The 12,152-nt window shown below is 51.3% G+C and overlaps 1 protein-coding gene across 4 annotated transcripts in view; it reads right to left on the bottom strand.

The window, feature by feature from the left end:
* The window catches only part of ANKRD11 (ankyrin repeat domain 11), a 131,680-nt gene that overhangs the window by 19,978 nt on the left and 99,550 nt on the right, over positions 1–12,152 (bottom strand). For all 4 annotated transcript variants that reach the window (XM_027904078.1, XM_027904085.1, XM_027904094.1 and 1 more), the window contains exon 4: positions 5,356–5,494. In XM_027904078.1, the coding sequence (XP_027759879.1) occupies positions 5,356–5,494 (139 nt within the window). The remainder of the gene's footprint in view (positions 1–5,355; positions 5,495–12,152) is intronic.

Below are 12,152 nucleotides of genomic sequence, written 5' to 3'. Positions count from 1 at the left end.
ACAGGTGCCAAAAAGGAATGCAATGAGCAAAATGAGAAGAAAAGCAGGGTCTGCCTTGGCAGAACGGTGAGGAAGGCACCCTTAGCCACTCCTGTACAGTAGGAAGCTGGTTCCTAACCTGAAAGATGGAGGTCCAGAGCCAGAGCCTCATCCTGCAATGCTGAAGGATGGTGGAGACCTTGGCTTTGAGGCAGGAACAGAGAGGTGCTGGCAGGAGGAACAAGCCCCTTTATAACCACGTCAGGTGACTGTGTGGAGCTGAGCCCACCATCCCCACTGCTCAGCCCAGCTCCTCAGGGAGCTCCCCACTGGCTGCAGTATTTCAAAACATAATTTGACTAGAGAGGTTCAATGCTGTGATCCAGGCGTCCTCCCTACACCTGTAGGCTAGACCCCACAGTTGTGGCTAAATGGGTAAAAGCAGCTCCTCCCCAGTGGCCACTGGTTCCCAAACTGCTTCAAGAGGAGCCCAGAGGCTTCATCAGAAACAACAGTCCTCATGTTAAACAAGAATAACTCTGAGAGAGACCAATTTTCAGGTTCAGACTGTTCATTTCCCACGAAATAGAAAGAACTGGAAGAGGGAGGACGGGGGAGGAAGGCTATGGCCAGCCCTCCCCCTCCCGGAGCCGGGCCAGGACACTCTGCAGACAGCGCTGATAAAAGCTCTTGTATTAAGGAAAAAGCCATCATTGATAGATTTTTGGTTCACAGAGACACAGCACACTGCAACCTCTCCCTCTGCATGTTAAGGAGGTGATGAGGGGGGAGGAGGGAGATTTATGGCAGCTCCCATCATAAAACGACCTGGTTTTCTGCGCAGCCCTTCCCAGATGGCTGCTGCGCACGGGGAGTTTCTCAGGGTGATCTGAAGGCTGGTGTGTGCCAGGCTCTCCACACTGTACCGGCATTATGGAGCCCAGCTAGGAAGGGAGAAGCTCTGACATTCACTCTCTCCCTGTTGCTAGGTGAGAACAGTTCCTCGACTATTTTAGTTAAAGGATTGAAATTACACAAGCAAAGAAAGCCCCGATGCAGCGCAGCCCCTCAGAGCCCCCAGCTGCAAACACCGGAGAAAAGCCAGCACAGAGAACGGCACAAATAACACTTTGGGATGCAGATGCCCTTTTTAATAAGCCAGCAATTTGCTTCTCACGGATTCCCTTGCCAGCCTTCCCAACTTGGGACTAACGAGCCTGTTCCCAAACACTCGCAGGCATTAGGCAGCAGCCGGCTCTGGGAGAGGATGGTTTGGGTCAGCTGATTCATCAAGCATTTTCTAACCTACTAATTAGCGTCACGTAACAACCTCGGGGGATTAGAGAGGAGTTTGAAGTTCCAAGGCCAGCTCCTGCCAACCATACTCACAACTGGCCTTCGTCCACCCCGCACCTCCCGGGCCATAAGCCCCCAGTTCAGCCCTGGGCTCCTGGAGAGATCTCAGAGCCAGGGAAGGTCAGTGTGTACAGAGCAGCTTGGAGGGCTGGTGGGGGTTTGTCTCTCCCTTCTTTTCCCAAAAGCACCCAGGGAGGGAGCTGGACACACAGGGAGGGAGCTGGGCACACAAGGAGGGGGCAGGGCATCTATCACCGCTGCAGACCACCAGGTTTGACCCAGCCTTGCTCAGGCCTTCCCAGCTCCCAAGGAGAGCTGCTGGAAGCCAAAATTAACTCAGTGCACTCAGATTTGTACTGAGCCCCAACTCTCCCTGCTGATGACTAAAGGCCTGGAAACCACAGCTGCACCTCGAGCCAAGGGACTCAAGTGACAGCAGGACATCCAGCTAAGGAAACCACGCGCAGGAGGAGTGGGCATAAGGAATTCTGCACTCCGTGCATCTCACAGCTGCTCCCCAATCAGCATTACCTGTCCCACTCTGCATTAAGGGACCTGTTGGTGCGAATCCGTCCCCTCGGGAGCCCGGGGGAGGTGGGGAGCGCCGGCCCCACGCCGGCAGTCTGGTGCCGTTGAGTCAGTCCATGACTCAGCCGTGGCTCAGCATCGGCACCGCTGCGCCAGCCGCCCGTGCCCACCTCTCCTGCCACCTCCCCACAGGTGCCTTCCCAGCAGGACCGCCCTCTCTCCCTGCTGTCCGCTCTCTGTGTGCTTTTAATACCACAATTATCAAATATTAATTTATTTTAAAGCCTAAACCTCCCTCGGTGCGGCACAGGGACGAGGAGCCGCAGGAAACCTCCCAAGCTGCTGGAATTGCTGCGAGAAGAGCTGGCTGTACTCGTTTGGTGGCTGCCAGGCAGCACGTAGGCTCCCGGCAGCGCCTGTGGATGTGGGGAGATGCTGCACGAGGGAAGGAGAAGGAAGGAGGAGAAGTCTGAGGCACAGAGATGCTGCTCACACAGTGCTGGAGCTGTAACATGCACAGTCTGGAGGCTCACGGCTTGATGCCATTTTTTTTTTTTCCTAAAGACAGTTTATTTAGTTAACTCTGAGGAACCCAAGAGCCAGAATTGTTGCTCTAGAAACCATTTTGAAGGAGATCATTTTAAAACATGTAGCCCTGAACCAACCATACCCAAACCATACGCTTAGAGCAGGGCTGGCCAGCAGTGCCACTAGAGCACACACCACAGAATCATGGAAAGGTTTGGGTGGGAAGGGACCTTAAAGTTCATCTCATTCCACCCCCTGCCATGAGCACAGACACCTTCCACTACATCAGGTTGCTCCAAGCCCCATCCAACCTGGCCTTGAACACTTCCAGGGATGGAGCAGCCACAGTTTCTCTGGGCAACCTGTGCCAGAGCCTCACCACCCTCATAGGGACAGAATTTCTTTCTAACACCTGCCCTCAAATTGCCCTGCAACACTGGCTGTGGCCCCTCACCTGGCCAGGATGGGTTTTGCTGCCCTTCCATGGCAGACAAACCCACCTCCAATGTTTCTTGCCCCAGAGAGCCAGAGCTGTCCGGGAAAACTGCAACATACACCGTGCTAAGGAAAATGAGTCACTGCCACACATCAGGATGAGGATCCACGCCATTGTTTAAACATTTAAAGAGGGGAAAAAATATCCCACTAGAGGCAAAGAGAGAGCTGTGCTAGCTCCGAACTCCCACGTGGCTGTGGAATATCCCTGCACCCCCCCTCACACACACACAGAACAGGCCCAGGAAGCATGACCACGTTACATAAACCACCCAGGGTCAGCCAGAGAGATGGTGCAATCTGGGAGCAAAGCTGAGGAGCAGAACAAGAAGCAGCAGCCTCTCCCTCCTCTGGGAATGTGGGGTGGGTACATGGCAGTCCCTTTGTTCCACACAAAAGTCTGTCCTGCACACCACACACACTTCAGTGTGCACAGCCACACGTGTGCCCTCAGCCAAGTGCCACTGGTGGCACCAGCACAGGCTCGAGGGGATCCCTCCAACCCCGGAATGTGCAATGTCTGTGCACCCACAAACACGTCTCCACCTGCCTCTACCTCAAGCCAGGCCAAGGAACAGACGGGTATGAAACACCCCACTGTCACAATGGGGTGTTGCAAGAGGAGAGCAAGGTGCCAGGAAGTCTTTTCCTATCTTCACTAAGCCTTTTCCCATCTCCAGCATCAGATTCCTGGAGTAAACGATCTCAAAGAAGAGGAACAAGCTCCTGCTAAGCATCAGTCTGACTCTGCGCGTTGATCTGCAGCTCCCTGCTGGTATCTCCAACCCAGCAGCTGAGTCACTTCCTCTCCAGTCCCCACCAAACAGGTTGTTGAGAGTCTCTTACACCTTCCCTGCACCTTCCCAGATTTTGTGAAAGCCCAGTTTGTCTTTCAATGGGACTGTGAGTGCCACAACCCTATACAGGTCTCCTGTGGGAGATGTGCTGCTGCTGCCCCTCAGCTCATCTGCTTCCCCGGGAAGGACAAGCTCTGGAGAGGAAGGGGAAGACACGTCCGGAGATAAGAGTCACACAGTTGCAGAAAGTAGAGGGGTAACGCAGGAGTCCCTGAGCTGGGGGGGTCTCACAGGCTGCTGCTCCTCCCCAGCAGTCACAGCCTCTCCCCAGCAGCTCTCTGCTCTTTTTTTTCACTTGGTTTCCTTCTCGCTGCTGCCAGCAGAAACATTTCCAACATCTCTGCAGCCAGAGAGAGGCCAGAGCCCTCGGAAAAGCAGATCCCTGCTGCTGGGGGCCACGGCGAGCGAGCTGGCGGAGGCCTGCTGTGACGTCTCAGCTGTCACGAGGGTCAGACAGTCCTGCAGCCAGTTTGGCCTTCAATTCCCAACCAAGTATTGAACGTGGCAGAAACACCCTTGACAAAAAGCAGAAGCTCTGGCTCTGGTCAATCAGCTTTGCCTTGTCCTGGACTCCTCCCCTTCAAAGGTGACACCCCAAGTGAGACACCACAGCACCCCCAAACTTCATCCCTGCGAACAGCCATCACGTTTAACTGAATTAATTAATTTTTTTAAACTTTCTCTCCAGACAGGGAGTTCAGTAACATAAACCCACGGAAGCACCAGGTCAACCTCAGGACGTGTCACGGCGTGTGCTCATCCATGAACAGCCCTCACCAGTGGCACTCCTGGCCCTTCCAAATCTGCTTTCCCGATTCCTGAACCATAGGAGACACATCCCATGTCAGATCACCTCCCACACTCACCGGAGAGCAACCAAACACAGCCTTTGTAGCATTTTAAAGCACATTCCTAGCTTTTAGCTTTTTATCTGTTTGCACAACCATTTTACCTGACCAAAACTATTTCCAAATACAGATTTCCTAGGAATGTACAGGAAGGACCCACACAAACCTCTCCCCAGAAATCCACAGCCCATTCCCTTACAACCAAACAACACTATTTTCTCCACATCCAAGCTTTGTGACAGCTCTTCTCAACTCCTCATAAATCCAACACAACAAATCCTTCAATATCTGTGTGAGGCCATGGTGGGCAAGACGCTTGTATACCAGCCACTCTTCTGCCACGAGACTGACCTGCTTGACCAGATTTTATTTGTTGGTTTTCTTTTAAACAATACTCAGCTTTATTTGCTTATTTTCAAAGTTCTCATGAGCAGGCCCAGCTCCATGGCTTGTCCCAGCTACAATTCCTGAACCAGGATAGTAATAAACAGGGACAACACACAACAGCTGAAGGAAGGGTGTCTCCTCACACAGCCACTGCGTGGTCCACCTAGAAACAGCACCAAAAAGGGCTTTAACCCACTGAGCTCCAGATGTGCACACAGCAGTTATCCAACCCTTGTCCACATCCTCTTCCTCCACACAAAAAAACCCAGGAAACTTGATACAACACTACTGCACGGATTGCCTGTACCCTGGATCCTGTGTGCTCCCCACCAGCCCCAACACTCACATTTTGAGGGTGGAATATGGCATCTCAGTACCTGTATCCGAGTCTTTTTGATCTCCATTTGTTCCAACAGTGAAAGGCAACTTGCGTTTGGTCGCTCGCTCTTTCACCTCTTTGCCGCCATCACTCCGGTCCAACTTTGGAGTCTTGGTTAGAGAAACTTTATCTTTATCCTGGAAAGGGAACAGACCAGATTAACAATTGCCTTCCCCAGACTGCATTCACTTGACCCCCCAAATCCCACACTGGCCTCACACAGCACCTCTTTCCTTTATATTGTGGATTTCCAGCATCAGGGTTTGCCAATGCAGCCTCTACCAAGATAAAAAGCTCTAACAAGGCCAATCAAGACTGCTGTGTGGTGCCAAATTCCAACCAATTCATGTAAAAAATGGAACCAACACGTTGTGTGAGGCTGGGGATATACCTGTCTGTGATCACGGAGGGAAGGTAAGCTGGGATGGGGGAACCTGAGGATTTCTGAACACAACAACATGACAAAAACAACCCACATTCTGCTTTGTACCAGTCTTGCTTATTCGGGTTAGTTTGGATTTTAATGTGAAGCAGAAATGCTGGCAATTGCTTGGAAGCAGGGAGAGATTTTGAAGGAACATCCTGAGCAAGACAAAGTTACCAAGTACTGAGACAGGCGAGATTTTTCATGTGACCAGAGAGAGCCGGTTCACAACTCAAACTCCAGGAGTTCAGTGTGCCAGGAATACACAGCCCGAGGTCATGCCCTTGTGTTTTTTGTATGTGAGGAACAGTATTATTTTAAGCAAGCACTTCTGGATTGACCAATGTGCCCCTGCTGCAACAACAAGGGCAGCACAAGCGGCTTTGTGACAGATCTGATTTCAATAACCCAACAAAACCCAGACCCTGAGCTTTAGAGGCAGAGTCAGATTAAATACAAGCACCTCAATACATTAAATCATGCCAGACTGTGGCCGGGAACTCGAAGGAGCCAATCTAAGAGCATTCCCCTGTTTAGAGAGGCGCAGTCCCTGTCTGTCCCTGGCAGGTGGCCCTGGTGCCAGCAGTCACAGGACTGTGCTGTCACTGCGTGCGTCGCTCCTTCCTCTTCCCGAGTCTCTGTCTGCAGACCAGACTTCACCCACAGATGAAAGAGAAACCCCGACTCGGCCCAAGGGGTTCAGTTTGCAGCGTGACAGCCCCGTGGCTCTTCTCACTGCGCTCCAGTGAGGACGGAGGAAATGGGCTGGGGAATCCCTTTTTTGGTAAAGCAAGAGAAACAAACCTGCCTGACAGGGCTCTGTGATGGGAAGGAGCCAAGACACGTTCGGAGCCCCAGGAAAGGCAGCCCTACTCCAGAGCAGCTGCTGAGTGCCGGCCTCAGCACTGGAGCAGAGGGACCGAGTCCCCACTGCCAAAATAAACACTCCAGCATTTCCTTTAAACCCTCCATATCGAAATGCTTTTGCCTTGCTTTTTCTGAGGTGAACAAAAATAGTTGGGAATAACTAATGATGCCACTTCTACTGCCAGCTGCTGCTCTGAGGAGCTCCCATCACCTCCCAGGAATGTCGTGTTGTGAGTAGGTACTGTAGTCTGTCCCAATTCTATCATTCTATTATTAAAAGAATAAAATAAAACATGTATGTGCCATGAAAAAAAGCCACCAAATAAAGCTCCTTTTCCCACACTGGCCATCCACATCCTGAACTTTTCCTTGTATCTGCTTGGATAAAAGACATCTCTGAGCGCTAAGGACACGTGGGGTTCCTGCACTGTGATCACGACACCAAGGCTGTCAGAGTTCAGGGAACATCTGGGATGATGCTCTCAGACATCGGGGAGGTTTTTTGATGGATTTTTGCTGTCCAGGATCTCTGCACACCCAGGAGTGAGAAAAAGGGAAGGACAGGTAAAATGTAGCTTATTCTAGAAAGCCAGAATCATAAAAACCTGGAATGGTTTGGGCTGGGAGGGACCTTAAACATATTCAGTTCCACCCCCTGCCATGGCCAGGGACACCTTCCACTAGATCAGGTTGCTCCAAGTCCCATCCATCCTGGCCTAGAACACTTCCAGGAATGGGGCAGCCACAGCTTCTCTGGGTAACATTTGCCAAGGCCTCACCACCCTCACATTTAAAGCCATCGTTATTGCCACGTTGTTAAAATCTCCAAATGGAGGAGGGAGACAGTAGAGGAATTAGGGGAAAAACCTTCCCAGACAGCAGGGTGAGCCCAGCATGGAATTGGCACTGGAACTGTCCGTGTGAATCTCAGGCACGCTCGGGCAGCGCTTCCTTTGCCTCCGCCCCAACGCTCGGAGCTGCTGATCCAGTAAGTTCAGCGCAATTAAATACCATGGAGTGAAGGAAGCGGTAGCAGCCCCAGCACTGCTTTGAAGATTAATTTGTACAGTAGCACAACGATAACCTTTTCTACTAATTGGAGCAAGGAAGATTCAGACTCTGCTCCCCCCTGGAAAGCAGTAACCTGCTGGGGATGCCTGCAGCAGCGGGTGGAACATCAAGGCAGTTGGAGAGTCCTATTCCTGAAAGTTTTCCTTTTCTTATTTTAAGCTTTACTTCCCTAATTATTTCCAATTTTGTAATGAAGAATGCTGTCCTTTACTCGAGTAAAACCTGGTTTCACTTTTAGGTCTTCTCATGTTTAAAGTAAGCTCAGACTCATCAGAATCAGGTTTCACAGATGCAACAAATCCAAGTCAGAATCACAGAGTCCTGGAATGATTTGGATTGGAAGGGACCTCAAAGCTCATTTCATCCCAACCCTTTGCCATGCACAAGGGACACCTTCCACTGCACCAGGATGCTCCAAGCCCCATCCAACCTGGCCTTGGCAGAGAAACTCGTATGAACGCCTGTGTGTAAGAGCTGGGGCTCTCCGAGGCCAGGACAGGAGTCTGGGGATGGGGAACAGTTGAGAGCTCAGCAGTGGCAGCAGCAAGTTCCCCTCTGTAGGTGTTAAGAAAAGCTGCTTTGACAAAGGGGACATGGCAACCATGAGTGCATGAAAAATCCCCTACTGGCACGTTGTGTTCTTAGTAAAATTTACTATATGAGTAACTGAACCCACCTTGAGTTATAATTGCAAAAGTAAAAGATCACAAGTCACTTTTGGCTGCCATGGTTTGGAGCACAAATCCACCACGCACTGCTCCAGCAGCCACCCAGGGTGAGATGCTGCAGCCTGGGAATGAAGGGCTTCTCTCAAAAGCACAACAGACCCTGATATGAATCTCATCAGGGCATTTCTGACATACAAAACAGACAAAGATTGGTTCTCTGAGCAAAAACAATCCTGTGGTTCCTTTTGATGTAGAATTCTAATAACAGACCCATTTAGATGGGGCTCTGAGCAATCTGGAAGTGAAAGGTGTCCCTGCCCACAGCAGGGAGTGGGACAAGATGAGCTGTAAGGTCCCTCCCAACCCAAATCATTCTGGGACTCTATGATTTACAAACCCATGCAAAGGAATCTGTATTTCCAGCCCCGTCACCTTGCTCCAAGAGAACCTGACTCACATCCCAGTGCTTATGCAGAGACTTGCATTGCCAGCCATGGAAATCCCCGAGCCCTTTGTTCTCCAAAACAAGCTGAAAGCATTTCAGGTTGTGATGTCAGTAAAAATAAGGCAGCAACGAACAAAACCAGCCCGGGCAGCCCAGGAGGAGAAGCCCAGGAGCACTGAGGGCTCCAAGGCCTGTGCCCCACGTCAAAGTCCTGCCACAGGCAAACCAGCCCACTCTGCGAAAAACCAAATGCTCCAAAGGGTGGGGCTTTCCCTGCACTAGCAGGTCATTTCCTGACCACGTCTTGTCAGGGGCAGAAGGGGTAGGAGAAGGTTCTCCCCCTGTGTTACAAAAAGGAAGGGACAGTTTTACCCAAAAAGCAACTGGATGTGGTGGAAACCAAACTAGTCCCTAAATCTGGGTCCCTTGTAGACTTTCCAAAACCAGAGTACAACACATACACACACAAAGTTCCAAAAAGTCTGAATTTGTGTTATCAGTGCTGCAATAAAATATTTGAAGTATGGAGGCAACTGGAACTGAAGCCTTTCCTGTGAGCCTCAGGCACCAAGGTTTGTAAGAAACATGACCCTGATGTGATGACCATGGGGTGATTTTCTTCACCAAAACATGGGCTCTTCGGTATCTAAGTCACCCACATGTCTCTGCAGGTTTCATGGCACAGAAGGTGACTCTGGTGGACACATAGTCCAGCTCTCATTTGTACAGCACTCAAAAGCCCTGACAGCCCAATGGGTTTCAAGAAGAACTGAAAAACATGGACTGTGTCCCCTTTTCTGAAACAGAGCAAAGAGGAAAGAGAAAAGCTCCAGTATTTTAATCTCTGACAGCTCCTACAAGCAAAAACCGGGGTAGTTGTTGTTCTGCTTGGTGTTCAGCTCAACCACTGCAGCAAAAATGCAATTTGGGCTATGCAAGAGGGAGCATTTCCCCACAAAGAGGCAAATGCTCTGCGGCAGGCGCCGAGCACACTGTGTAACCACCCAGCCAGTCCCAGGCACATCAGGAAATGGTTTCCACAACTGATCTGACTCTTGCTGCAGAGCCCTGCTCAGGCTAAGCCATGAGTAATCTGCCTCTGCTATGGGGATCTGCAGATCTAGACCAGAAAGCAGAATTATTCATATAAGGCATGCAGATTTTTACAGAACCCTTCAGCCTGAACTCAGCAGGAGGAGCCCTGGGGCTGCCAGTGCCCGCCCAGGGCAGGCTGAGTGCAGCCATATAAGGGCTCCACTAACCCCGGGAGAAACAGCTTCGATGCTGTCAGACACAGTCTTTAAACCACTTCACTCTTGTGGTTGCATCCCACTACTTCATAAGTCCCTCCTGTGGAAGGGCAGGGAGCAGAGAGCCAGCAGTATGAGCTTGACAGCTCAAAGCAGCAGCTGACATCCTATTCCTCAAAGCAGGAGCCCTCTGGAAAAGCACAGCTTCCCTGAGAGCTGGGCTGCTGTGTGTTCAAGCAAGGAACTCATGTCCAAAGTTTGGTGATCACAGAATCATGGAATGGTTTGGGTTGGAAGGACCTTAAAGCCCATCTTGTTCCATAGGCAGGGATACCTTCCACTAGACCAGGTTGCTCCAAGCCCCATTCAACCTGGACTTGGGCATTTCCAGGGATGGAGCAGCCACAGCTTCTCTGGGCAACCTGTGCCAGGGCCTCACCATCCTCACAGGGAAGAATTTCTTCACCGGATCTCATCTAACCCTGCCCTCTTTCAGTTCAAGGCCGTTCCCCTTGACCCTGTGGCCCTCAGCCCACCGCAGCACCAGGACCCCCAAGCATCCAATGCCATCCCACTGCAAGCGCTGGAGCTGCAGAGCCCAGGCATGTAAAGTCTTTTTACTGCTGAATCAACTATCGATATTAAGGTCACATTAAGAGGAAAACACTGCAGTGGCATTGCTTTGCTCTCCCCGTGCCCACTGGTGGGTCCCTGCATGTGGCACCACTTGGGCTCTGCCCTCCCTCTCCAGCCTCGTGTGCCAAGTCACAGCTCAGGCCTTTGAACGTGTTGACAAAGGCAAGATATATGAAAGGCAGCGGCTGCTGACAGGCAGGTACAACAGCGTCTGTAGGGAGGAGGTCGAAGTGCTTTTCCCCTGAGTCACTGCTCCAGCTCAGCTGCAGAATGAACCAGAAACAGGGAGAAGCAGATCCTTTGGCCACTCGGGCTGGATCTCAGCTCAGCCCCAGGAAGACAAGAGCCTGTGAGCACCTCCTCCGTTGAAAAGCCCAGAATTCAGTGAGCAGAAAGCTCTGCCCCGTCCCCCCTAGTGCCACTCTCCGCAGGTCTGTGCCGACACCTCTGAATGGGAGGCAGAAAATTGTGTCCTAGTTCTGTAGCCAGCGGGAGATAACTCCGGCTCCCAGCGTCCTCCGCGCCGCTCGACAAACCTGCTCTGTAAATAACACGCAGCCTTTAAGCTGCCGGGAGTGGATGAAATAAAATGGGAGCTGATTCATATTCCAACTGATCCTCTCCCTCCACAAGCACCTGCGCCAGCATTAAGCTTCTTACCCGGCGTAGACCAGCCCTGTATTTACATATCCTTGTTTGCCAGGGTAAATGCTGGCATCTTCCCCATGCTCCAGGACAGCTGTTCCCTCTCCAATACCTCTGATCCCAGATTTTGCTCCCTCCCAGAAGCCCCACGCTGTGCCCACAACGCTCCTGCACCAACCCGCGCACGCACGACAACACAGAAAGGGGAACGCGGCAGACGCTACGAACATGCTCCTTAACCAAATCCTGCCTGGGATTTTCCCGCTGGCTATCTGGCATTTTCCTCATTTTGTCAGTAATGTGACCTCAATCACACGAGGAGTTATTGCCATCACCATGGGAGAGACTGCAGGGGAAGTGACGGAGCTGGGGCTCACCATGTTCAGCTTCAGCTCCCAGGCAGAAACTCCTGGGGGAATGCTGAGAAACTGGAGCAAGGAGATGAAAGGGAAGTGGATGAGATTTGTTTCCTTAGCAGAAATCGGTAGATGTAGGTTTTCATGTTTATTTAAATTTGCACCCAGATTTCTGCAAAACTATTGACTGGAAATGACTGATACTGAGAAGGGGGGAAAGCTGAATGAGAGGAGGCAGAGCTCACGCCCGGAGCAAAACAAGAATCTGGGAATGAAGAGGAGAAGTGTGAACATATTAATCCTTCAACTCAGATTTCATCTCAGTAGCTTCACATCAAGCCACACCAAAACCCAAACACCTCAAATAAAGCCCAGAAGCAGCAATTTCAGCAGAGCAGCTCCCCAGGCTGAGCCCTGGTCAGCCCACACTGCT

The sequence above is a fragment of the Empidonax traillii genome, unplaced genomic scaffold (assembly GCF_003031625.1).
Source record: "Empidonax traillii isolate 1590-97213 ecotype Southwest subspecies unplaced genomic scaffold, ASM303162v1 scaffold23:size2178997, whole genome shotgun sequence".
Taxonomy (NCBI): domain Eukaryota; kingdom Metazoa; phylum Chordata; class Aves; order Passeriformes; family Tyrannidae; genus Empidonax; species Empidonax traillii.
This window is presented reverse-complemented; position numbering and strand designations above follow the sequence as displayed.